This window comes from Cebus imitator, unplaced genomic scaffold (assembly GCF_001604975.1).
Source record: "Cebus imitator isolate Cc_AM_T3 unplaced genomic scaffold, Cebus_imitator-1.0 Scaffold568, whole genome shotgun sequence".
NCBI lineage: Eukaryota > Metazoa > Chordata > Mammalia > Primates > Cebidae > Cebus > Cebus imitator.
The window spans coordinates 1319692-1347500 of NW_016107883.1; the positions used below are offsets into that span (position 1 = coordinate 1319692).

At 42.4% G+C, this 27809-nt stretch overlaps 1 protein-coding gene across 1 annotated transcript in view; it reads left to right on the forward strand.

Annotated features, from left to right (window-relative positions):
* The window catches only part of KALRN (kalirin RhoGEF kinase), a 635807-nt gene that overhangs the window by 147981 nt on the left and 460017 nt on the right, over positions 1–27809 (forward strand). The window contains exon 4 of the mRNA XM_037734035.1: positions 23181–23373. Coding sequence (XP_037589963.1) covers positions 23181–23373 — 193 coding nt within the window. The remainder of the gene's footprint in view (positions 1–23180; positions 23374–27809) is intronic.

Consider the following 27809-nt stretch of genomic DNA (forward strand, 5'->3'; position numbering starts at 1 on the left):
AAAAAAAAAAAAAAAAAAAAAAAAAAAGAAGAAGAATTTTGCTAAAAGTATACAAAGGGTTAGGGGTGGGCCAGGCAGAGGTAGGGGCTCAGAGGAAGGCTGGGGGTGGGCAAAGGAGGTAAAGTTGTGTCAGGTTAAGTTCCAGAAACTCAAGATGTAGAAACACATAGTCTTTTGGGAGAATGGCAGAGAATAGGGCAGAGAGGCATGTAGAATTCCATGAGTCCAGTTAAGAAGTTTTACTAATAGCAATACAAAAGCCATTGAAGAGCTTTTCAGCAGGATAATGACAATTAAAATTGCATTTTAGAAGATTCACTCTGGCAACTTGAGTGGAAGACGGAATGGAGGAGAAAGCTAGGAAATGAGGAAACAGTTGCAATAATTTGGGTTAAAGATAGTAATAATGACAATTAGCATTTATTACTCAATTTTAGGCACTGTTATAAGTATTTTACATTCATTAACTTAATTCTCACAACATTTTGAGATGGGAATTGTTATTATTTCTCTTTTACATAAAGGGAAACTGAGACTCAGAGAGATGAAGTATTTGCCTACTGGCACACAGCCAGTATGATTTGGAGCCAGATGGTCTAGCATCAGAGCCTAAGCTTTTATCCAGTGAAGAGAAGGCCAAAGTGAAGGAAGTGGTAGTGGTGGCAGAGTGAGAGGACTGATTGGGGGAGGGTAAGAAGGTGAACTCTGAAGGATGGGCTAAGACTGAACTTGGAACAGAGGGACAATGAAAGAGGGCGGTAGGGGAGGGTGCCAACCCACAGATCTTACCATGGTGGGCAGGGACCACTATGCTTCAAACTTGGTTTCCTGAAGCTTCTCTTTGGAACCTAAGTGTGAAGGTTGCTGTAGGTGAGAAATGCAGGTGGTAATTGCCTCAGTCCTGGGCTTCTACTGGCCAAGGCAACCATGGCGGCTGTGGATATGCAGGACAATGGGGGTGGTCAGGGTGGTGGGGTGAGGGAGTCCTTCACAGTTCCTCCCCCAGGTGTTTGTGTTCAGTTTTAAATGCGTTAACTCTCATTTATGCTCATCTGTGGGTGACAGTCAACCATGATTTAGTTACCAAATTATAACAAGAGATGTAGGGAGAAAACAAAAGCATAGAAACTATTTAAAGGGATTAAAAGACTATCAATAGCAGAGACCAAGAACTTAATGCCTAGATTGGTGGGGGTAGTCTCTATTGTATTCTAGTGATGGTCATCTTGTTCGTTTTCCTTGAGTCTGAGATGTTTCCTTCACCCACCTGCCTGTTTCTATATTGGCAGTGCTCTGGTGTCAGAAGCACAGTTCTGGAATTAGTGTTTAGTTAATGCACATTTTGAGGCTCCTTTACTTCCATGGCCATGCCACCACTGTAGGACTTGGCAGGTCTGTGGGGCCTGCACAGTCCATGTGGGGCTAAGGGGCTACAGGGGCTCATGGAAACACTCTGAACAGGAACAGGTTGTAGGGAGTGGGGAAGAGCTGGCTATCATGCTTCAAATGCAGAGAGACACGTTTGCGATTCCCTGGAGAACAATAACTGGAGCAATCAGAAGCGGAAACCACTTGGTCATGAAGTAACTATGAGAAGCAGCCCTGGTTATTCCAGGAACCAGTAAGTGCCTTTAGCAGTAAATCAAGGACCCACCCAGCACTGGACAAAAGAATTCCTAATAAGTGAGGGTATTGTGTCTCCTTTACATGCATCTTCTGTGTGTACTCTCAGAAGGGACTTCGGGCATCAGCATTGACTTGGTGGTAATGGAACTATATAGCAGAGAAAGAATGAACTCCAGGGAAAATGACACCTGGAAATTATGCAGAGTATTTTAGTACAGGGAGAATGAATCCTAGAATTCTCCCCTCTGGGAGGTGAAATGTACGTGCTTGCTAAAAATTTCCTTACCTGTAAAACAGGCATAAAGATATTACCCAACACAATGGTAGTGAGGAGTCCATGAGATAACATATATGAAGTGCCTAGCCCATTATTTAGCTCACAGAAGGGGCTGATGACAAGTGGTAGCTTCTTTCCCTTCCCTTGCTTGAAAGTAGGTACCTTGTTTTGTCACTTGTCCTTCATTGTTCCTAGCACTGCTTTTTAAAAGTTAGGGTTAGGGTTATGCTTAAGTTTAAGATTAAAGCTAGTAGTAATAGCAGTTACAGCCATAGGTCAGTAGCGCTTGGCTTCTAATGCATAATGAATGAATGAATATATGTGCCTAACAGTGTGACAAAGTTTTGGCCTATATTTTTAAATCAGAAAGATATTTCTTTTACTGGAGAAAATAAGTGCAGAAAAAATATTTTTAAAGTTTTTTGAAGCTCTTGTAATGGTACCACCTAGAGATAATAACAATATATTGACATACTTCCTTCCTGTCTTTTTTAGAGCTTTTTTTTTTTTTTGAGATGAAGCTTCATTCTTGTCAGCCAGGCTGGAGTACAATGGTGTGATCTTGGCTCACTGCAACTTCTGCCTCCTGAGTTCAAGTGATCCTCTTGCCTCAGCCTCCTGAGTAGCTAGGATTACAGGTGCCTACCACCACATCCAGCTAATTTTTATATTTTTTAGTAAAGATGGGGTTTCACTTTGTTGGCCAGACTGGTCTCAAACTCCTGACCTCAAGTGATCCACCCATCTCAGCTTCCCAAAGTGCTGGGATTACAGGCGTGAGCCACCGCGCCTGGCCTAGAGCTTTTTAAATACAGAATTGAACTATATTGTTTCCTCAGTTTTGCTGCTTGCTTTATTCCATTTAGCATTATACTATAGGAATATTTTCATAACATTAAAAACTTTTCATATGTAATAGTGTGTCTTGGGATGTGTCATATTTTAATTAATCCTATCATTAGACATCTAAGTCATTTCCAGAAGTTCAGTGTTATAAGTAATCCTCAGTAAAAATCTTCATATATAAACCTCTGTCTACATCTTAAGTGATTTCTTTGGGATAGATCTGTAACAATCATGGATTTTTAAAGTTTTTGCACATATAATTTATTTTTATTTTGCTTTTTAAAAATTGATACATAATGTACATATTTATAGGGTGCATATAATATTTTGATAGATATATACAATGTGTAGTGATCAAATCAGAGGCATTGAGATTCCATCATCTCAAACATTTATCATTTATTTTTGTTGGAAACATTCCAAATCTTCTGTTACAGCAATTTTGAAATATACTATAAATTCTTGTTAACTAGAGTCACTCTACTGTACACTAGATCTACTAAACACTAGATCTTATTCTTTCCATATAACTGGATTTTTGTACCCATTAATCACCCTCTTTTATTCCTTCTCCCTTCTCTTCTTATCCTCTGGTAATTATCATTGTATTTACTACCACTGTGAGCTTAGTGTTTTTCTAGCTCCCACATATGAATGAGAACATGCAATATTTGCCTTTCTGTACCTAGCTTATTTCACTGAACATAGTGTCCTTCAGCTCCATCAATGTTGCTGCAAATGATAAGATTTCATTCTTTTTATGGCTGAAGAGTACTGTGTTGTGTATTTATACCACATTTTCTTTATCTATTCATCTGTTGATGGACACTAAGGTTGATTTCATATATTGGCTATTGTGAATAGTGCTGCAGTAAACATGGGAATATGGATATCTTTTTAATATACAGGTTTCCTTTCTTTTGGCTATATACCCAGCAGTAGGATTGCTGGATCATATGGTAGTTTTATTATTATTATTATTATTATTTAGAAACCTCTGTACTGTTTTCCATAGCTGCTGTACTAACTTACATTCCCACCAACAGTGTATGAGTGTTCCCCTTTCTCTGCATCCTCCTCAGCATCTGTTATTTTCTGTTTTTTTGTTTTAAATATAATAGCCATTCTAATTGAGGTGAGATGAAATCTTATTGTGGTTTCAATTTGCATTTCACTGATGATTAGTGCTGTTGAATATTTTTTCATGTACCTATTAGCCATTTTGTATATCTTCTTTTGAGAAATGTCTATTCAAATCTTTTGCCCATGTTTTCATCAGATTACTTATTTTATGGTCCTTTTTTTAAAATTTGGGACAAATCACCAAATTTATTTCTGAATTTACCAATTTATACTCCAGTATCACTTGCAATATTTGTCTTTCTGTGCCTGGTTTATTTCACTTAACAAAATGGCCTTTGGTTCCATCCATGGTCATGCAAATGACAAGATTTCATTATTTTTAATGGCTGATTAGTACTCCCTTATGATTTCCTTTCTTTTGGCCATATTCCCAACCATGGAATTGCTAGATCACATGGTTAGTTTTATTTTTACTCTTTGAGAAATCTCCATACTGTTTTCTAATGAGATTTCCTATTCTTTGCATTTCCCTAAATTTATTTGCTTATCATTGCTCAGGCACCACTGTACAAACATTCTTATCACCGTCATCAATGACCCTAACTTAGGGCCATATATTGTGTACCTAAACCTGATCCTGACTTTGGAAAGACTGAAGGGATTGGTCACAGGGCTTGCTTTATGGTGTCTCCTGGGCAAGGATTCCTTTTACTTTCCTAAACTAATATGGCCCCTTAATAGGGAGCACACATCAAAGTTAGGATCTGATATGAAATCTAAAAAGGGCTTGGTTATTTTTTGCCCTTGGTGATTTTTTAGTTTTGCCTCTGTATGTGTTTCAGCTCCTTGGCTGGTTGTATAGTCAGTTCCTGGCATGGCTTAAAGTGGTTAACCTCTTTTGTGTTTATCGAAACTGATGTCGTTATCTGTTTTATGGAGATAGTGAGGCCTTTGGGCAGAAATGCTGAGTGAGCCTGGAAAGCCTAGGTGTGGTCATTTAATTTCTCTTTTGGGCTACTGGCTAAAAGAGAGGTCTATCGCTCACCAAGACAGGATGATTAGGAAGCTGAAGTGTCTGGTGTCACCTTGATTAGGTCAACTTCAGTGTCGGGTGAAATAAGATCCAATGCATTCAGGTGTTTCTGGAGTTCATGCTAGGTAATCAGGATGAGTTAAATTTAGCTGGGATTCATTTGTCTGGAATATTGAAAATAAGGGAGTTTGCTGAATATAGATGCTGCTGAAGAGACAGCCTAGCATTGGGGGAAAAGGCTGTGTTTTTCACTTAGTGGGATCCAGATTTGGGGCTGTTTCTCTTTACTTCATTACATATCATTTTCACTGTGTTTTCTGTTTCTCTCTTATCATTGTGCCCTTCACTGATTTTTGGGGTTGCATATGTTTTCAAGCATATATTTTATACTGACACTCTATGTTATGACACTTCAGTTTTGTGGAGACTGACTTTGTTGTACATACCCTTCTGGCAGTTTACGTATGCTGCCACCAAGTGGTAGAGTACCTGAGCTCAGCTGCCCAAGAAGAAATGGATGAGTTTTTTCAGAGGCTCCAAATGGTTCTGTTCTGGTTCTCTCCTCATTAAATCTGGGATTTTCCAAGCTTTACTGTTTAAAATTTTATGGAAACACAGAAATCTAAGTAACCAATAAGCAAGAATTACTCTTCCTCAACTACAAGCAAGTTTGATACAATCTTTCTCAAAGAACTATAGTAATGATAGATAAAATAATGTCTGTGAAAATGTTTCAACTATATATGTAATAATTGCTAGCTGAAACTGGGAATTTTATAATAATGCTATTTTGGGGAAATAATATGTTGTGTCAATAATAATTCTTTTTTAAATAAAATCAAATTAAAAAGAACCAAAACACTAACAAAATTATTCCTATTGGTTTTGCCTTCATCTGTGGTAGATTTGAACTTGCAGCCCCCCAAGAGAACTTATCTCTTGGAGCTCTCACTGTCCCCCTGACCTTTTTCATCAGCCACAAACATTGAAGATAAAACGTTAAAGATAATTTGTCTCTTCAGACCTTCCTTTACAGACAGTATTTTTTTCTCTTAACGTGGAAGATGAGTATAAGAAAAACAACACTATGTAGGGTTTTTGTTGCCGAGAATATAACTTGGATGTTGGCACTCGTCGGTTGCAGAAGATTTCTGTACCAGTTTGACACTGTCATGTGTATTGAAAAAAAGTCTCCCCCTCGCTTTCTCCGTCCCATCACTTCTTGAATTGCTTTAGATAAAAAAGATTTATTCAGAATTTTGTTCTCAAAAGTCTAGCATTACCTAAGCAAAACAAATGATTTGAATAGCATTTAAATTTATTTTTAAATCTAGAAAACTCATATAATGTGGGTGCATCCCGTCCCTTCTACGAGATCTGAGTGTCCTGAGAGAAACCACACAGCTTCCTCTCTGATAGGTAGTGAAACTTTTGCAGGTAGGAGTGGTTGGTTTTGTTTCTTGCCCCTGAGGATGTGGAGCACCACCTTGCATGCTGGCTGAATTCAGTTAGACTGGAGGCTCCCCAAAGAAAAAGGAGAGGGCTTCACCCCCCATACTCCTTAGGGCCAGTGCCAGGATCTTTCTTTCAGACATGAAGTACCTGAAGCCAGACCGAAGTTTCCTTCAGGATATCCTCTTTCCTCTGTCAGGAGCTGTGACCACAGGGGGTACCTAGGCCAGAGGTGGGTGGACTGGTATCTGTGGCAGAGAGGTGGGCAGAGTCTTCTGCCAGGGGACAGAGCATGGTGGTGCCTGCAAGAGAACCAGGAGTGGACTCAGTCTCACCAAGGAGGTGCATTCGTGTTTCTAAATTAAGCAAGTATGACAGCCAGCCCCATTTCTCCTGGAACTTAGATGAGAGCACTTTGTCAGCCATGGTGACTCAGCAAGGACGAATGTTTTTCTGGATAATTTACTGACGTAATCCAAGCATGTGTCCTGATGGCCCTGGCCGCTCTTTCCTTTTGTCTCAGAGCCTCCTTCCTCTCTGCATTCCCCATTTGTTCTAGGTCAAGTGAGGACCAGCCTTGGTTTTGAGAGCTACTAAAAAACTCTGAAATCAGTACATTTTTCTCCCTCACGTCTCCCAGATTGTTCTGTCCTGAGCTGGAATTTTATCTGTTTCCATCACTAGCAATGCATGTGTCAGGTTTTGGCCTGGTGCCTGAGACAAGGTCTGAACCTTATCCTGTGATGCACTCTACCCTGGTTCCCTACACAGGAAGAAAATGTCCTGGCTCTCCAGACCATAGGCTGTTTTCCTTTGCAGGAAATTCAGGCTTTACTCTCATTGGATGAAGAGAAACTCCCTGTTTTGGACTTGGAGGAAGGAGAGACCATTCCCTTCACCCTCTCGCAGCTCTGACTATGATGGAGTGCTTCACTGGCAAGATTGCACATTGCTCCAGATTTAATTCTGTGGATGCATAGGACAATTGTTTAGTTCTTACATGCATACCAACTCAGAGGGAATGGTCAAATGATCTTTTGGCTGAACTTGCAGATTAATGGGGTGGGAAGTGGGGGAGGGACCCAGTTCTTGCCTTTAGGAAGGTTTGTGGTCTGGTTAAGGTTTCAGGATCCATAGGGAAAGACAAAAACTGAAAGTTTCCAAGGCAGCAGTCACACAAACATATTAGTTAAATGGACTTAATCAGAGACAATTTACTGGTGGTAAAAGTCTGACTTGGATTGTAAAGGAAGTAAATGAATTGGAATTCTGGAGCTTAAAGGCTGGAAGAAGCTGTAGAGGTCTGCCAGGCCACCTCTTTCTTTTAAAAAGAGTAGAATGCTGTCCAGAGGGGTGCAGTCATGGGCCCAGGGCCACCCAGTTGGCTGGTGCTATTGATGGGGCCAGGGTACCGGTCCTGAGCTTGCTGTAACCATACATACACTGCCCTCTAACATAAGACAAAGCCCATGGGAGAGCAGGGTCCCTAGAGCAGCATGTACAGGATAAGGTCCTCCATGGAGTCATGTGCGGAGGGATTCATCCACCCTATATGTTAGCTTCCTGAGCCTCTGAGCTAGTTATGCATGGGAGCAGCCTATTTTATTCTGATTTGGAGCAAAGACCTGGAGCCCTTGGTGCTCCCTATTCCATTTCAATATCCAAACATGTGTGCCTCCACCTCCCACAGGGTTCCCCCCACTGTGGTTCTTTGATCTCCCTTGTAATTCCCAGGTTCCCACTAGTGTCTGAGGCATCACAAGGTTTTTTCTCCATGTAAACCATGGGGATCTCATCAGTTCCTTCTTTCAGGTCAACCCTGGCTGGGTGTCACAGGGAAGGCAGGCTAGCTAGAGGATAACGGCCACCTGCCCTGCAGGAAGTAGAGCTCCTGCACTGGTTGGTAAAACCCAGTGGGCATGGCCTGGAGGGTGACTTTGTCTGGGGTGTTGCATTGTGTGTTGGTGGAGATGGTTGTGCATGTGTCTGTGTGCTGCAGGCAGAGAACACTGGGCTTTTGAGAACGTGACTGCTGCTTAAGGAGAAAGAGGAGGAGGGAAAGAGAGGAGATGTACACAGGCCACAGCAAGGGCTGTTTCCTTGAGGAAACATGTGGTTTATTAATGAGGATTCCACCTGCCCTGCCAGGAAACCAGAGCCCAGCTAGAGAGTGAGTGGGGGTTCCCGAGAGAGGGCAGGGAGAGGTGGGGCTGTGGCAAGAGAATGAGGAGTGGTGATGGCAGCAGTAGTAGGCCAAGCCTAGGAGAGTTGCTGCTCTGTCTCCTGGCCAGGTTGGGGGCAGCACCTGAATGGGAGGCAGCCCATGCTGCACTGTTGCCATTTCTCTTGAGTTCCCTTAGCTCTCTTCTCTTATTCCGCATTTTAGAAAGACTGCCTGTGTCTTATGATCGCGTGACTGAGACACCGTGCTTAGACAGGTCACAGTCTTTGTTGCTCACAGATGTATGTGCTGTGATCATAACGAAACTTAAAAAAAGTTAAAAGATGAATTTTTTTTAATATAGCCTGACTAGGGGGTGTGAGGGGTGGGTGGGAAGAAGGGTAGAGAAGGCCAGAGGAGAGTGACCCTGAGGTTTGTCTGAGGAGGGCTGTGGGAAATGGGAGGGCTATGTGGGTTTTGATTTCCAGTTCATTCTTTCCCTCTAGTGCTTTGGTTTCCATTTCATTTCTGCCCCATGCTCTGAATGGCCCAGAAGGAAGGGATGAACAGCTCTGTGAGGGAGGATGGGAAATGTGGCAGGAAGCTGCTGTTCTGAAATGGATGTCAGTTTCCATCCCACTCCCACCTGAACCCACCTCACTGCCACCCTCTCGCCCTAGCCAGCTAGGCCAAACTTTTAGGGGCAATGGTTCTTGTCCTTTCACAGTTTTGACATCTTCTTTTGGCTAAGAGTAGCTCCTTCAAAACAAACGCTGTGTCCCCAAGCCACTCTGATTTAGAAAGTGGGTCTCTTCCTTTGGTGAACAGAAGTTGTGTTTTAGAGCCTGTGAGGCTATAAAATGACCTTACTGATTGACAAACACATCAGGGTTTATGCAGCTGGCCCACATGGTTCCTCAAAGGTGTACGTCCTTTGGAAGACCACGTGCATTTGCCCAACCCTGCTGACATCTCTTCCATTCCTGGAGCTCTCTTTGGGAGCTCCCTTCAGCTGTGGCATACTCTTTTGACTATTTACAGCATGACATGGCAGGTCTTTGCTATTTATTTATTTACTTACTTATTTATTTGAGATAGGGTCTGGTTCTGTTGCCCAGGCTGGAGTGCAGTGGTGCAATTTGGCTCACTGCAACCTCCACCTTCTGGGCTTAAGCCATCCTCCCACCTCAGCCTCCCTAATAGCTGAGACTACAGGCATGCAGCACTTTGCCTGGCTAATTTTTGTGTTTTTTGTAGAGATGGGGTTCCGGCATCTTGCCCAGGCTGGTCTGAAACTCCTGAGCTCAACCAATCCACCTGTCTCAGCCTTCCAAAGTGCTGAGATTATAGGCATGAGCCACTGTATTTTTTCTGAGAAGACTTGATTTTTAGAATATTTTGTTTAAAGGTAGCATTGAAGACAAGCTGGTATGTGGATGCAGAGTGATTTCAGGCCTCTGGACCTGTCACTTTATGGCTATACCTGTGAATGTTTGGTGTAACCTTGAGACCTGAGTCTGTGCTATTGAATACTTCACCACACCGTGCCCAGAGGAGAAAAAGAGAAACTGTCACATCTCTGTTCCAGGTGTTTGCAATGAGAGGTCTTTTGGTTTTTGGAGGTTTCTTTTTTGTTTTTGTTTGTTTGTTTTTTTTGAGACGGAGTCTCACTCTGTTGCCTGGGTTGGAGTGCAGTGGTGATCTCAGCTCACTGCAGCCTCCACCTCCCAGGTTCAAGTGATTTTCCTGCCTCAGCCTCCTGAGTAGCTGGGATTACAGGTGGCCACCACTATGCCCAACTAATTTTTTTGTACTTTTAGTAGAGATGGGGTTTCACCATGTTGGCCAGACTGGTCTCAAACTCCTGACCTTGTGATTCACCTGCCTCAGCCTCCCAAAGTCCGGGGATTACAGGCATGAGCCACTACGCCAAGCCTTGTTTTTTTAATAGTATTTTTTGTGTAGAATTAGATAGCAGACTTTAAAAAGGTGGAAACTGTCCACTGGTCTCCAGTTAGGGTTTCCCTGGGACTCTGATGGGCAAGAGTTGGGTTTGCTTCTGGCACATTGGAGGAACTGACAAGGAGTAGTTCCTAGACCTAGAAGTAGGAAAACAATTCTCTACAGCTTTACCTTCAGTGGTACTTAGCCATGGCTGCACATTAGAATCACTGGAGGGAACTTTTAAAAACGATTGAGTCCAACCCCAGACCAATTAATCAGAATCTTCTCACTTTATAGACCTGGAACAAGGCAGTTAACAACAAGATGCCTGGTGCAAATAGCTAAGATATCCAGCCAACTGTGTGACCTAGAGCAAGTCACTTCCTGCCTCTGAAACTTGGTAACCTTAGTTCTGACAGAAGGAGCTAGCAAGAATAAGCATGAATGTTTCTTCAAGATCACGTGTTCTATGCATCTATGAGGCAAGATAGCATGGTAGTTTTATGTACAGATACTGGAGTCAAACTGCTTTATAGACGAGGAATTAAAATGTAGATTTAGGATAAAATACTGCCTTTGCACCACCCCACCACACCCACCAGCCCTGACATCAAAAATCAGATGTGCAGAGGCAAAAGATGTGTTGTTAAATGGGTAGAAAAGACACGAACTCTTTGGAATAATAAACTGCGAAAGAGGTCAGAGGGTGATTTCCAGTACAAACAACAACAAACCTCTGGATGAATTAACATGTATTCTGGGGAGGGCTTTTGGCAGCTGGATTATAGCTTAATAGAAAGCCAGCTGATGGAGAACCGTCACCCTTGACTGTGGGGAGAGTGCATGACCAGCACAGGGATACCCACCACCTCTCTCCTGCCTTCTGGACACCCAGCCATCCAGGAGGCCTCCCCATTATAACAGACCAGTTTGAGAACTGTCTGTGGGAGCAAACATTCATTCAAAACCCATTCCCAGAGAGTGGCTCATTCTCCGTATGACACTGCCTCCTTTAATGTTCTTTTTACTACTTCTGATTGTACCAATTAGAGAGCTTAAAGCAGGTGCTAATGTGTCTTTAACACTTTGCTTTAACACCTGCTGATTTCTGGTGTTTCAGAAAATGAGTATGGCTTGGGGCAATCAGAGAAGTACTAAGGCAGTGGGAATAGGCCTGAGGAGCAGAAAGCAGCTTAACACAGATAAGTCACAGGCAAAAGTTTGAACAAAGTCTAGATCTTACAGCCAGAGACTGTCCACGTGTCTGAATGGCTTGAGAATTCCGGCACAAATGGGTCAGGGGAATCGTTTTCTCTGCAGAACTCCAGTCAACTTTCTTTCTCCTCAAATTCGGAAGAACTCAGTTCATGTAATGATTCAGGGGAAACGGGTGCAGCACAGTTCTGGGAGAAGGTGTGAAGTAGATACTTACTTGGGACTACTTTTTCTTCCTCCCTTTTCTGGTTTCTGTCGGCTCATGGTGAGCAGTCTGCAGGTACTAAAGGCTGCCCAGACATCATAGATAAGACTTCTCCCGATCATCCTTCCAAGTCGTCCTGCACTGTTAGCCCTGTAGGACCAAAGCTGTGCCATGGCAGGGCCAGTGCCACCCTCATTAAATGAAGAACTCTTAACTTGCCTTGCTTGTCCTTCTTCTCTGTCAGCCACTTCTCAGTGACCAGGCTAGCCCTCTACCCATGTTCAATTTGTCACCTTCCCTGGACATCCTAGTGAATAGGTCTTATTTGAAGATTAATTCTGTTCCATCACACCCTAAGCACTAGGCATTCCTGGTCCTCACACTAGGATTCTGACATCTTCACATTGGTGACACCCTGAACTGCACACCCAGGCCAATGGAACCGGCCCCAGCAGCAGCACACACTAACGAGGTAAGCTGAAATTTTCATTTCCCTGGCTGGTCTGCTGGAGTGCTGCTTGTTGTGGGTCTCTACTCCCCCATCTGCCATCAGAATGGATTAATATGGTCTTTATTCCAGCAGCTGTTTTAAGTAGGAATCTGCCAGACATTCATAGAAATGGAGCAGATCTCAGGTGGGCATCACAGGAGTGGTGGCAAACAAGGTCAGGCCATTTCTCTGCTGCGAGAGTACAGTGGAAACCATGAGGAGGATGGTCCTTATTCCCGAGTTAGGGGCTTTAGTATTCACACAGGATACCCTGGGCCTCCAAGCCAGATTATTTGATATTTGCTTCTTCAAGGGAGGATTTTTCTTTTAAAAAAGAAAAGAGTTCTTATGGTTTTATGAAAGACCTAGAATAAGGCAGTTGACAACTAGATGCATGGCCCAAATGGCTAAGATACTCAGCAGACTGTATGACCTAGAGTAAGTCACTTCCTGCCTCTGAAACTTGCTACCCTCAGTTCTAACAGGAGGAGCTAGCAAGAATAAGCAGGAATGTTTCTTGAGGATCAAGTGTTCTATGCATCTATGAGGCAAGGTAGCATGGTTCCCTTATGCACAGATACTAGAGTCAAACAAACCAAGATTCAATTTTACACCTTTCTTGTGACTGTAAACAACTTCTCTGAGCCTCAGTTTTCTTCACAATAGGGCAGGATAATAAATAGCAGCTACGTATGCGTTTCATGTGAAGAATTAATAACATAATGTATGTAAATGTTAATATACATAGCGCGTCATGTGTTCAATAAGTTAGCTTTCACCACTAATATATGAATAAGTCCTATTTTTACCAAAAATGGTTACCCCAAATTTCAGTAATTTGACTCTCATTTTATATGTCTAATCAGCTGGAGGATTTGAGGTCCTCGCAGTTTGGAGGCATAACCCAGATGTGGCTGCTGGTCTCCTACTTCCTTACTGAAGTTCATGATTTCTGCTTCCTCCCTGGCTGCAGCAGAGAAGTAACCAGTACCAAGGCTCTTTGATTCCTCAGGGCCATTGCACAGGCTGTTCCCTCTGTCTGAAGTGTGATTTTTTTTTTTTTCTTTGAGACAGAATTTTGCTGTTGTTGCCCAGGCTGGAGTGCAATGGCGCAATCTTGGCTCACTACAATCTCCACCTCCCAGGTTCAAGCGATTCTCCTGTCTCAGCCTCCCTGATAGCTGGGATTACAGGTGTGCACCACCACACCTGGCTAATTTTTGTATTTTTAGTAGAGACAGGGTTTCACCATGTTGGCCAGGCTGGTTTTGAACTCCTGACCTGAGGTGATGTGCGTGTCTCAGTCTTTCCAAGTGCTGGGATTACAGGCATGAGCCACCATGCCTGACCTGAAGTATTCTTTTAGGGTTCCCTTAACAAATTCTTTCTCATAGTTTCAGTCTTTGCTCCTCATGTGGCCTGTCCTGAGAAGTTCTTAAGACTTATCATAACTTGTGTTTATTCTCTTTATCTAGCATTGCCTTGTGTCCACTTCTCCTTCTAAAATGAAACTTTCATGTTTCTGTCTTGTCCACATTTATATATCCCTGGTGCCTAACACTAGGCCAGCCGCAAAGTAAATGCTCAATAAATACATGTTGGATGAATAAATTAATGAACTAATAGATAATATGGTACATTTATGTGATATTATATTATTTATGAAGCACCTTCGTAATGAGGTTCTCCTTTTGAAGCCATATGAATATCTGTAAGACTACAGAAATTGGTCAGCCAGACCCTGGCTGTAAATACCCTGCAGTAGCCATGGGAGTTGCCATGTGGGTAAGCACAGGGTCATGGCAATGCACAGGAAGAGCTCCTTATCCCAGTGGGGATGGAGCAGGGTAGGGAGGGAATGTATCTGTAAGAGAAGACTTCTTGGAAGAGGAGGCTTGTGAATGTTAAAATGTGAGTAGAAATTATCCAGGCAAAGGTCAGGTTGGCATGGGCAAGCACAAAGGCATAGAGGCGTGAGAGGGCAAATTGAGTATAAAATTGAAACTAATAAATGCATTAAACAAGCCATGGATAGTATGTTTTCTGTTTTAGCCAGCAGGAGATTGCTCTGACAGAGGAAGATGAGGCAATAGGTAGAAGAAAGATTCAGGAAAGAATAGAAGATAGTATTTGAATTCAACCCTGTGGTCAGATGATAATGGGAGGTATGCAGGGTGGTTCACTCATGTGGCCAGGAGAGAATCCAGAGAGACATTCTGGGATTTGCTCAGGCAGGGACCTGGGAAGAAGTCCAGGGAACAGAGATGGGAAGACAAGATGGGAGAAAGTGGCACTTGCCTCTTTCAGGCCAGATTGTACATAGGGCACAGCTTGGCCTGGAGTTGTCATTGACAGGTGCCCAGCCCTGCTGTCTGGCCCCAGAGAGACCTGTGGCTTGAGGCACTGGTACCCTAATTCTCCCCTGCCCCTCAAGTGGAGGTAATTGAGTTTCCTAAAGTGTGAAACAGGGCTAGGATAATAGTAGCAACTAAGAGAAGGCAAATCCAAATGCCAACAAACTTGTCATGTAAATGTGTAAATAAGCTGGGAGTGGCTTGAAGAGTGTTTTTTTGTTTTGTTTTGTTTTGTTTTGTTTTGTTTTTTTGGGGGGACAGAGTTTCGCTCTTGTTACCCAGGCTGGAGTGCAATGGCGCGATCTCGGCTCACCGCAACCTCCGCCTCCTGGGTTCAGGCAATTCTCCTGCCTCAGCCTCCTGAGTAGCTGGGATTACAGGCACACGCCACCATGCCCAGCTAATTTTTTGTATTTTTAGTAGAGACGGGGTTTCACCGTGTTGACCAGGATGGTCTCGATCTTTTGACCTCGTGATCCACCCGCCTCGGCCTCCCAAAGTGCTGGGATTACAGGCTTGAGCCACCGCGCCCGGCCTGAAGAGTGGTTTTAAGCCTCCTCCAAAGACATGTAAAAACATTACGAACAACAACAACATTTTCTAATAAAACCACTTCGGGGGATTGGCTTCAATAGTGGGCTGCTAAATTACGGTTTCTGCTAGGCTATTATGAGTGAAAAGGGTCAGTTGTGACACTTATTCATTCATTCCTCACTCACTCACCCACCTGCAGAGGCCCTCCACACCTGGATCCATCAGACCTGGAGCCAGCCCAGTGGGTCAGGAGATGACTCTGGGCATCAGATGTGGGCAGGACCTAACATTACACCTAGAGAGACACTGGAACTTGCCCAGAAGTTTGAGGTGTGGCTGCCAGGTCAGGTGTATGATAAGCAGAAACCTCACAGTGATTTCATGGCAATTTAGAAGTAGAGAGGGGAGCCAGGGAAAGCAAATTTTCAGCAGGTGTCTGACTGAGCACATGCCAAGCTCTTCAGGGGAAGCCACCTTAAGTCAAGAGGAGGAGCTCAGTTTTTTCTGAAAAAAAACCAGACATTCACTCCAATGGCAGAAATCCTTTTAAGTGTATTCTTGCAATAAATGACTCCACTGGAGAGATCCTGAGGCCATGAAGAGAGAACCTAACATTTTCAACAGGCTCCTGTATGGTGTAGCTGTTGTTCACCTAGCAAATGTTATTCTGACTTATTTCATTGTTAGTGTATCTAATATAGTTGTGTGTTACCTACTGTTTAGTAATGCATATCGTAATGTCTGCTTTAGATAAAGTGGGTTTTTATCATTAAACTCTGAAAAACCACACCTAAGATGCCTGTTGCCCTTTGGATCACTATGAGGAGAATCCTGAGCTTCATCCTAGACCAGCATTCATCAGAATATCTGGAATGCTTCCCCAAAATCAGCATTTTTGAACAAGTGTCCTAGGTGATAAGGAAAGTCACTAAAGTTTGAGAAGCATTGGTATAAAGTGGTGAAAGTGCTTTTCTGAGATAGTACACGCTTACTGAGTGAAAACAGCACCAGTGACATTTAATGAACAAAGGAGTGAATTGTCTAGAACTGAGTACAAGAAACAGCTGATCAATCATCCAGTCATTCAGTATACGTTTATGACTTCTGGGTCCAAGAGCCCTGGAGAGTGTATGAAACAGAATACAGTGCAGCTTGAAGGAATTGTAATATATTACAAAGGGTAGAGAACCTGGCCAAGGGGGGCCTCAGGGGACCCATGGCCCAGATGGGAAGCTATAGGGCAGGGTGGGGACAGGGGAGACAGGACAGTGGCTGCTTTCTCCCTGTCAAGTAGTAGGTATGGGAGACAGGAAGAGGGTCACCCACTGTTCTTTCTCCTCCTGAGGGGATTTATAGGTCTGGTTTAAAAAATATTTTTAAATAAAAAATAAGGATATAAAAGTTTGCTGCTCCAAATTTCACCCTCCTATGCTCCCATCCTCACCATACACAATGCAAAATTCTGCCCTTGAAAGTTTGACTTGGGCTAATAAATATCTTTTAAAAGGTAAATCACTTAAGGGGATAAAGCAGGCTACCTGTTAGTTATGTTCCAATGTAAACTGGTCTGCTCAAAGTGCTGTCATCTGAGCACAATGAATGAGAGAAGAGGTCTGGGAGTGCGGAGCCTTGGGGAGGAGGGCAGTCTGGGGAGGAGCTGCGGGAGTTGGGTTGGCCAGAGAGCACCATGCAGACTCTGGCCACTGCAGGGGTCAGGGAGACAAAGCAGGGGGTGGCAGTGCACCACAAGCAGCCTCTGATGTCTGTGACACTTCCTGCTAATCATTACAGAGATTAACAGGGAAAACTGCTTCCTTGCTCCAGCATTAATTCTGGCCCCAGCACCTCCACTGAAATTTCCCTGACTCATGGGACCATGGCCTCTTAGTTGCTGAATGCGATAGTTCTGATCTCAGTAAATGACCAATCTTTCTGCAGCATTTGACACTGTAGTCCCTTTCTGCAATCCTCTCCTCCCTTATTTCTTTGACATCATTCATCTCCTGGTTCTCTCTAACCTCTCCATTTTTTCATCAGGGTCATCTACTTCCTCCTCCCATTCTTAGACACTGCTATTCCTGCCAATTCCATCCTTGACTCAGAAGACGGTTCTTTTCCTCTTCCTTGTTTTGTTGGGGGATCTCACTCACTTGTGTACACACCAGCTACCACTCATTTGGGGATCTATTCATTCAGCAAATGTTATTGAACACCTACTATGTGCCAAGCACTGTGTGACTCCTTAATAAAAATTTCCACACCAGGTTTCTCTTTTAACTTACAGACCATGTATCAAATTGTCCTCAGAATTGCATATATGTATGAAATATATGTCAGCTCTCTATATCTGCTAGTTTCACATTGGCAGATTCAACCAGCCTAAGTTTGAGACCCACTGATACAGAGAGCTGACTGTACATGTTTTCCATTAAGGTTGGCTGAGTACATGGATGCGGAACCCATTGAATGTGGAGGGCTGACTATATACAATTTATATTTACATTATTATTCATAACACCATAATAAAAATAACTGTCTTGGGCTGTGTTTAATATGACAGTGATTTGGATACAAATAATTTATTAAGGGCCTGCTATTCAAGAAAAACTCGTAAGGCACTGAAAGAAGCAAAGTTAGGAAAGGGGAAAGACCAACTAAAAATATGTGAGGACTTCAGGTGAAGTCTAACTGGAGCCTTCTGGGGAGACTGGAGGTGGTGAAAATACATTACACTTCATAGTTCCTCTGAAATGAGATAAAGGACTAGAGTCTGATATACCTGTACCGGAGAGGCACTTGCCAGCCCTGGTGTGGGGATATAACTGCCCAGGTTTCTCTTGGAGAAGAGTAGCCGTCAGCTAAAGCAAGCATTCAGAGATGGTTACAGGCATCAGCTCATAGCTGCAACACTCTTGGAATTGTAGAGCAGGCATAGGCAAAAGGGACCCTGGGTAGACATCAGTAACATCTCCTATGGCAGCTTAGACTTACATAGAACAGCATGTGTCTGGCACCATCCTAAGTGATTTGTGTCTATTAACCTTTAAGACAACCCTGTAATTATTATTCACATTTTACCTTGTGAAAACTGAGGCACAGAGGGGTTCCACAATAAGTAAATGATGAGGCCAGGATTCAGGCCTGCGAAGCTGGTTGTAGTTTTCCTACCCTTAACTGCTGCCTCCCCTGCCTCGTGTGCACCAAGCACTGAACATTCAACAGTGAAATGAACAAAAACCTCCTGCCTTTCTGAGGTTACTTTCCAGTGAGAGAAGATGGTAGGCAAATAAATAAAATGTATTATCCATATGGTAATAAGTGCTAAGGAGAAAAACAAGGAGAAGGGGAGTTAGGAGTGCCAGGTGACAGTTACAGGTTTAACTAGGATGGTCCATGGAAGACTTCCTTGAAGAGTCATTTTAGCAAGGACCCGTCTTCTACTGTTACACTCCTTTGGGCTGACCCCAATTTATTCTCCTTCTGCACAGCTGGTGGGTAATCTCTCCAAATCACCTGATTATGTTCCTTTCCTGAATCATACCCTTCAGTAGTTCCTCATTGCCTTTAGGACAAATCCAGTGCTCCTGCCTTCGCATATGAGGAGCATTTTGATTTGAAGCCTATATCCACTCCAGTCTCTTCTCTTGCAAGGCCTGATTCTAACATTGTGGTGCCTAGGGCAAGAGTACAAATGGAAGCTCACATACCCTTTGTCTGAATATTTAAAATTAATGTAGCAAGCTAACAAACTGTTAAATGAAACATGTTCTGTCCTTCTACCTTGACAAATATATCTTCACAGCAACCTATGAGGCCAAATTTAAATTTAGATTTGTTGGACTCCTTTGAGCTCCCAGGCCCAAATGTGGCAGCACAGTAGACCAGCCCCCCACTCATGCTCTGCCTGCCTTCTCTCTCCACTCCCCAGTTCAGCTCTGTATGGCAGGGAGCCTCATGCATGCAAGTGAACACCCCAGCTCACACATTTATGTTCTAACCACATCCTTGCAAATAGCAGCCCTTTGTCACCCCCTAGGCCTAGGGGTACACATAATGGTGGTGTTACTTGCCCTCGGGAATTGGACCCTGGAAAGAGAGACCCATGAGCCCAGGAGGTAGGCTAAGGGCCTTTTGGGCAGAGAGTGTTAGGGTTTCAGATACTAGGAGCTTGGCCTAGAAGGGGAAGAGGGAGGTGCAGCACAGACTCTATGTGAGTGAGTCATCTTGGCTTCTTGGGGGGTGTGTGGGCAAAAGGAGGGACAGAGCCCAGAATGGGGCTCTCCAAAGCACTCAGGGCTGCACTTTCTTGCATTCAAAGCCTGAACCAGAGCTAATCGCTTCAATTTTCACAATATGCCATGCTGTTTTGCTTCTCTAACTGTGATTTCACATAGACTGCAGAATGGAGGTCATTCACTTAGACTCCTTGCCCTAATTTACCCCATTTCCTCTGAGTCCACTAACTTAATCCCCTCATCTGTGACCCACAACTCCTGTCCCCAAACAAAAACATCCATACATAGTGTCAGTGTGGTGGCGTATAGTATCATATAGTGACCTGAGCTTGGGTTTTCTTTTCTTTTTTCTCTTTTTTTAAATTTTGAATAGAGATGGGGTTTCACCCCGCTGGCCAGGCTGCTCTTGAACTCCTGACCTCAAGTGATCTGCCTACCTGAGCCTCCCAGAGTGCTGGGATTATACATGTGAGCCAACACACTCAGCCTGAGCTTGGGTTTTCAAGTCAAGAGTCCTGGTTTTGAATTTTTGCTTAGCCACTTACTAGTTATGTGACCTTAGGCAAATTTTATGCCTCAATTTCATCTTCTCTCACATGGGGATAATCATACCTAGTTTATGAAGTTATTGTTAGGATATAATGAAATGATAGCCCCAGCATAGAATGAGCACATAGTAAAGTAGTTGTTTCTCCTTTCCCAGCTATGCCCGTTATTTAAAACCAAAGCACACACAAAGCACCTTGGAAGATTAGCCTGTTTCACAGAAAGATGCCTATTAAATTAACTCACAGCACTCAGCTCCTGGGCCTCTTTTTCCATCTCCTGAGTTATTGAGAACCTCCTAGAGAATATAAGCACCTAGTTTCTACTTTTAGTTGTCAGAAATGATTAGTTAATAGGTGCTACTGACCACCAACTTTGGATGCTGGGATTGTCAACTTCTAGCTCTTGGTAGCAACATGGAATATTTGTTGTTAGGGACAAAGAATTCTCAGGTCAACGTAATTATAGCCACAGAGATGGAATCTGAGGAGCAGGGAAATAAGGAAGACCATCATCCCTAAGGAAAGGCAAGAACCATGGTTAACATTGCCGAACCTGAAATAGGTGGGCATGCAACAAATATAAGTCAAGCTAAACTAAATGATGCTCAGTGAGAAAACCTCTAAATCCCAGTAGCCACTAATTCCTCATAGAAAGATGGATAAAAGAGCTGATCAGGTAATTCACAGAAGAAATATTTGTGGGCGTAAAAGCAATAACTAGTAATCAAAGAAATGCAAATTTAAATATAACACAACATATTTTTAAATGAAACGGGCAACAATTTCAAAAATTCAGTGAGCAGTGCTGGTGAGGATATAGTAAGGGGGGTACTGTTGACCTACCTTTTTGTAAAGCAATCATGAGAATGACTAAGTAAGTTATGGACTACGGCATAAGATGGACTATCACTAAATGCAACCAACAGGTTGGAAGAAATTTTAGACATAAGAAAAAACTGTATATTACAGTGAAAACTAGAACAGTATATGGTATGAAAACTATATGCACAGAGAATGTGGAAAGGAAGTAGGCCTAGGTGTTATAAAGTCCTACCATTAGTATCTCTTGTATGGATCTTTGACTACTTTAACTTTTCTATTAATTATAGGGTGTTTCTCTTATAATGGGAAAGAAATCCTGTAATTTAGAAAAAAGTCACATTGCTTTCAGACAAGAAGGTAGAAAAATTATTTATGGAAAACTTTGGCCACTCGTTTCAATAAGTGTCAGAGAAGAAGAGGCAACTCTGTTCCTTTAGGATGCAGGATCTGGGGAGAATACTCAGCCTTTCTCTGATGCTAGAGAGAGTTCTGTCCCCTGGGGAATTTTCTGTGTACCAGGGAAACCTAAGTAAGCTGCCCTTTGCTTGAGGCACACACACAGTCAGGAGCTGCAATCTCTTCATGAGGCTGTAACATTCTCATCACTGGTTGAAATTTGACGATAAAGCCCCCCAAAAGGTTTTTATTTCTTTTTGTGACCTGAATCATTCAACGGTGGCCTTACTGCCAGCATCTGTAAGTAACTGATATGTGGTAGGCACATATGAGGGTCATGTAGCATACATAGTGGTTTAAACAAGTGCAGTCTGTGAAACGGGAAATTTTAAGTGGAAGACCCTAAGGAAATACTATACTGGTATTTATATTTTAAAATAGGCCAATGTCTATTTTGAATTATAAAATAAATGGATTGGCTTAGAAAAGGAGAGAGAAGAAAAGACCCCTAACTACCCAAACATAGACTTTCTTCCAAACTGACATATTATAACTATTCTGACCTTCATTTTTTTCCTTCCTATTTTCAGGAGTTACAGTCAAAGTTCAAGTGTTTAAATAAACTTTGCTACTAAGTTATATAGAAAGATCTTGATTTATTTAGCCTGCCTATGTCTTGGTTTTCAAGATGGTCACTGTCCCTTCAACTTGCCTTGATTTCAAAAGTTACTCCTCCCCCAACCTCCTTTAACATCTTGAAATACACATTTCACACTGTGCCTCTTACAATGGAAATACATGAGAAAACTGGTCTGCATCTTCCGTTCCAATCAGTTCCACTCTTGGCCGTCTCTGAGTGATCGGCATGACTCAGTGACCTGATTTTTTAAGTTGACGTACATTTTAAACCGCAAAGCTGCGCATGGTGGTGCAAGCCTGTAATCCCAGCTACCTGGAAGGCTGAGGCGGGAGGATCGTTTGAAGCCAGGAGTTTTGAGACTATAGTGCACTGTGATGATGCTTGGGAATAGCCACTGTACTCCAGCCTGTGTACATAGGGAGAGCCTGACTCTTTTTTAAAAAATGTAAAAAGAAATAGTAAAAATGCAAGTAATATATCTTAAATACAATGGTGGTAAATACATGTTATTAATACTTTGTGTCCCATCTCTAATCAACTGGCAGAATCAACCTAGAACCCTTTTTAAAAAAGTATTCTTTGGTCCAGTTTGTGTTCAGTGGTAAAATATACCAGTGTCTGTCATTGATGTGGGCACAGGGAAGAACAATACTTCTGTCAAGGACTTTCCATCTCAGGTTTAAGAGGCGACAGGGTCTTTGTCTTTAGAAAACTTGAATTTTAATGTGGAAAACATGATTCATTTTAGGAATAAGAAAAGAAGACAAAAGGTAAAGTGAAAAATCAAACATAATTGTGAATACCCAAATTGTAAACATCACAACAAGTATAGTTGACTGCAGGTTGAGTAGCTCTTACCCAAAATGTTTGGGACCAGAGTGTTTTGGACTTTGGATTTTTCTTTTTTAATGTTTGCATTCTACTTGCCAGGTAAGTGTCCCTAATCCAAAAATCCAAACTCTGAAATGCTACAATAAGCATTTCCTTTGAGCATCATGTTGACACTCTGGAAGTTTCAAGTTTTGGAGCATTTCAAATTTTGGATTTTTGGATTAGGGATACCCAACCTGTAAAAGGAAGGACAAGTTATTTGCCAAGTGCTGGGAGAAGGCAGAGTGCCAGGACCATTGGTCAAATGTAGAAAGGTTTTCTGAGGCAGTACAGTTTGAGTTGGGTTTGAAGCTGGCCAAGAGACCTGGTGTGAAGTTGAAAGAGTGATTCTGATCAATGGGAGTGCAGGTTTCCGGGTGCATTTTGACTGTGTACTCCAAAGTCTTAGCTATACAGAGTGACCATACCGACCTCTGACCTTCCCACAGTGAGGACGTGTGCAAACGTGGCTTCACTGTCATCATCGACATGCGGGGCTCCAAGTGGGACCTCATCAAGCCCCTCCTCAAAACGCTGCAGGAAGCCTTTCCAGCTGAGATCCATGTGGCCCTCATCATCAAACCCGACAACTTCTGGCAGAAACAGAAGACCAACTTTGGCAGCTCCAAATTCATCTTTGAGGTGAGCCAGACTTTTCTCTCTTAGCATCTTCTTTCCCTTCCCCTTCTGCCATCCACACATTTCTCACTTCCTCTTCTCCATCTACCATACAATATGTGACACATCAGGGGCTGAGATTTCAGGATTCCTTGGCCACCACAGCTTTACCATGTAGAGTATGGGGAGGAACAAGAGGCTCAAGAGATTGTCTCAAATGTACACCTTCATTAGACAGTCTTATTTACTGTCGATGGTTGTGTAAGTTGAGACAACTTATTTCTGAAGGCAACTTTGCAATTTGTATCAAATATCTTAGGAAGAGTTTATGTCCATTGATCTAGCAATTCTTTTTTTATTGCTGTATCATAGTTGTACATATTTTGGGGTACATGTGACATTTTGATGCCTGTATTCAATGTGTAATGATCAAATCAGAGTAAAAGAGATGCCCATCACCTAAAACATTTATCATTTCTTTGTGCTAGAAACATTACAATTCTTCTCTTCTAGCTATTTTGAAATATACTATAAATGATTGTTAACTGTAATTTCTCTACTGCGCTATTGAATACTAGAACTTATTTTTTCTATTCTTCTATTTAGCTTCTATTTCTATACCTAGTAACTAATTTAGGAAAATATTCTTTTTTTTTTTGAAATGGAGTCTCATTCTGTTACCCAGGTTGGAGTTCAGTGGCATGATCTTGGTTCATTGCAACCTCTGCTTCCCAGGTTCAAGTGATTCTTCTGCCTTAGCCTCCCAAGTAGCTCAGATTACAGACACCTGCCACCATATCCCGCTAATTTTTGTATTTTTAGTAGAGATGGGGTTTCAATATGTTGGCCAGGCTGGTCTTAAACTCTTTACCTCGGGTGATTCGTCTACCTCAGCCTCCCAAAGTGCTGGGATTACAGGCGTGAGCCACTGTGCCCAGACTAATTTAAAAAAATAGGCTTAATACAAAATTTCTACAAACAAAATGTAAAAAGCCAAGTAAAATTGCAAACAAAAAATGTTTACAAGAATGTTCATCATATGTTCCTGTACAATAGTATATGTACCCATGTGCATAAATATGTATACATATATAGTACATATACATACACATGTAGGTTTTATCCTTATGAGCTATTAATTTTGGTGACATTAATACACAAATACTGGCTGGGCATGGTGATTCATACCAGTAATCTCAGCACTTTGGGAAGCCTAGGTGGGTGGCTTACTTGAGGTCAAGAGTTTGAGACCAGCCTGGCCAACACGGTAAAACCCCATTTCTACTAAAAATACAAAAATTAGCTGGGCATGGTGGCCACGCCTGTAATCCTAGCTACTCCAGAGGCTGAGGCAGGAGAATTGCTTGAACCTGAGAGGCAGTGAGCTAAGATTGCACACTGTTCTCCAGCCTGGGCAACAGAGTGAACCTCTGTCTAAAAAAAACAAACCCATTCAAAAGTGGGCAAAGGATATGAACAGACACTTCTCAAAAGAAGACATCTATGAGGCCAATAAACATATGGAAAAATGCTCATCATCACTGGTCATTAGGGAAATGCAAATCAAAACCACATTGAGGTATCATCTCATGCCAGTTAGAATGGCAATCATTAAAAAATCTGGAGACAGCAGATGCTGGAGAAGATGTGGAGAAACAGGAACACTTTTACACTGTTGATGGGAGTGTAAATTAGTTCAACCATTGTGGAAGACAGTGTGGTGATCCCTCAAGGATCTAGAAATAGAAATTCCACTTGACCCAGCAATCCCATTACTGGGTATATACCCAAAGGATCATAAATCGTTCTATTATAAAGACATTTGCACACGTATGTTCGTTGCAGCACTATGTACAATAGCAAAGACCTGAAACTAATCCAAATGCCTATCAGTGATAGCCTGGACAAAGAAAATGTGGCACACATACATCATGGAATACTACACAACCATAAAAAATGATGAGTTCGTGTCCTTTGTAGGGAGTTGGATGAATCTGGAAACCATCATTCTCAGCAAACTGTCACAAGAACAGAAAACCAAACACAGCGTGTTCTCACTCATAGGTGGGTGTTGAACAATGAGAACACATGGACTCAGGGAGAAAAGCATCACACACTGGGGTCAGTTGTAGAGGGCTAGGGGAGGGACAGCAGGGGGTAGGGAGGGATAAGTGGAGAGAAATGCTGGATATAGATGAAGGGGGAATGGATGCAGCAAACCATCTGGTTATATATGCACCTGTGCAACAACCCTGCATGATCTGCACATGTACCCCAGAACCTAAAGTACAATTTTTAAAAAACTCCACAAATACTATGAAGCCATTAAAATCCATATTTAGAAAAATAGTATTAAAATTTTTTATTGTTCAGTAAAATGCAGGTGTTAATATGGCGAGTATAATCTGAGATTTGTTTTTAAAGTGTATGCCTGGAGAAGAAGACTGAGACATGTGAAGAAGTTAGTGATGGTTCATTCCAGGTGACTGGTTTATTCTAGGTGACTGGATAATGGGTGGTTTTTATTTGCTTCATATATTTTTATTTTTTTCATGGATGACATATTACTTTTACAATCAAATAAAACATGTTGTTTTTAAACTAAATTTTCTAGAGGGTCCATGTTTCCCCTGAGAATTTTTAATGACAATATATCAGATTAAATCAACGATTTAAGCATCTTTGTTGCAGCCAAATTTGAACTGTTCTCTTGCTCAGAATTCCAGTGCTCATCTGCAAGGGGACGAACTTTTTAATGTGTGTGTGTTGAAAGCGCAGAGCTGCTTTTAATCTCTAGCAGCTTCCCATTCCAGACTTTTGTGCCCTGGGGGCCAGGAGCGCCTGTGTGTGGTGTCAAATAGGCTGTGATTTGAGCACAATGACCTGACACTTGATGCAGGCAATTCTCACTCTATGTAAATAATAAAAGAAATTTGGCTTGGTATAAAAACAGTGACCTATGATGGTCTCCCAGCACCCCTCCAGAACTCTAGGAGTTCTGTAGGGAAATGCATTTTATATTTTGGCTTGTTTATACAGAGGTGGTGACAAGAAGCCTATAAATGTATAAGCTGAAGAGACTGAAAAGAATCTTTTCAGTAAGTCTTGATACTTCTGCTTCAGCATTTCTGGCCTGCATGTCCCATCTCTCTGCACCTCCTTCACTCTAAGTTGAGCAAGCTTGTCTCTGCCTCCTAAATCAGAGGTATAGGAGAGATAGCTGGGGGCCTTCCAATCAAAGGAATATTTATAAGGCAATACCTTAAGAACAGCGAGTTTACTGCTAAGTGCAGACTGGGGTGACAAGTGATACAGAGATGAGAGTATAAGCTTGTTCAACAACTTATACGTAATTGGTAAGTATAATGATGGCGGACTTCCCGGAAGTGGTAAACTTTGAGCCATATTTGAAGGAGAAAGTATTTTAGACTAGGGTTTCTCAAAGTTTAATGCACACAAATCTCCTGGGGATTTTGTAAATGCAGATTCTGTCTCAGTAGGTCTGGGGTAAGGCCTAAGAGTCTGCATTTCTAACAAGCTCCTATGTAATGCCAGTACTGCTGGTTTGAGAGCTTTGCTTTGAGTTGCAAGGATGGAGATTAGCAGGAGTTTGCAACTCTAGCTGAACATTAGAATCACCTGAAGGACTTTTAAACCTACCCATGTCCAATCTCCCATGTAGCCAGTTAAACCAAAATTTCTAGGGATGGGGTTTGAGCATTGGTATTTTTACACACTCCCCAAAGGATTCTAATGATCAGACAAATTTGACAACTATTGTTCCAGACCAGCCTTCCTGCTCATGGCAACTCCTTCCTTCCTCTTAGGAGAGAGGTAGAAGGAGAAGGGACAAAGAGGGGATGCTCAGAGAGTAGGTAGCAAGACATAGAGAGATAAATTGCTTTTCAGGTTTTGAGTAATGATGCAGCCTTCAGATCATCACAGTGAGCACAAACAGGGATTGAGCATGTGCTCCATGCTGTGCACCCTGTGTGCTTTACACACATTGATACATTTAATCCCAGCAAGCCCCATGAGAAAGGAATTATTATCTTCATTATACAGAGGAGGAGACTGAGGCTCTGAGACCTTAATAGCTTGCCCTGGGTCACACAGTTAGTAAGCATATGGCTGGGACCCAAACCCAGATATTAATTTGCTAGCCTCTCATTCTTCATAAGAAAGAAGAGAAGCCTGAAGGCCTAAAGGAAAGAAACGATTTTTACTGATAAACTGGGGTGGTTGCCTGCATCATCACTTGCTGGAGACACTTTGCTTCCTGGAGGCAAACATTCTCCACTCTTCTCTCCAGGAGCTTGTAGGGGCCTCACAGAGAAAACCAAGGGCCCAGACTTGCCTGTTGCCCATCCCTAGTTCTGTTTACTGTACCACAGAAGAGCTATCAGGGAGAGCCTTGGAAAAGATAAGACTATGAAATCCTTACAGCCCAAGCATTGGCC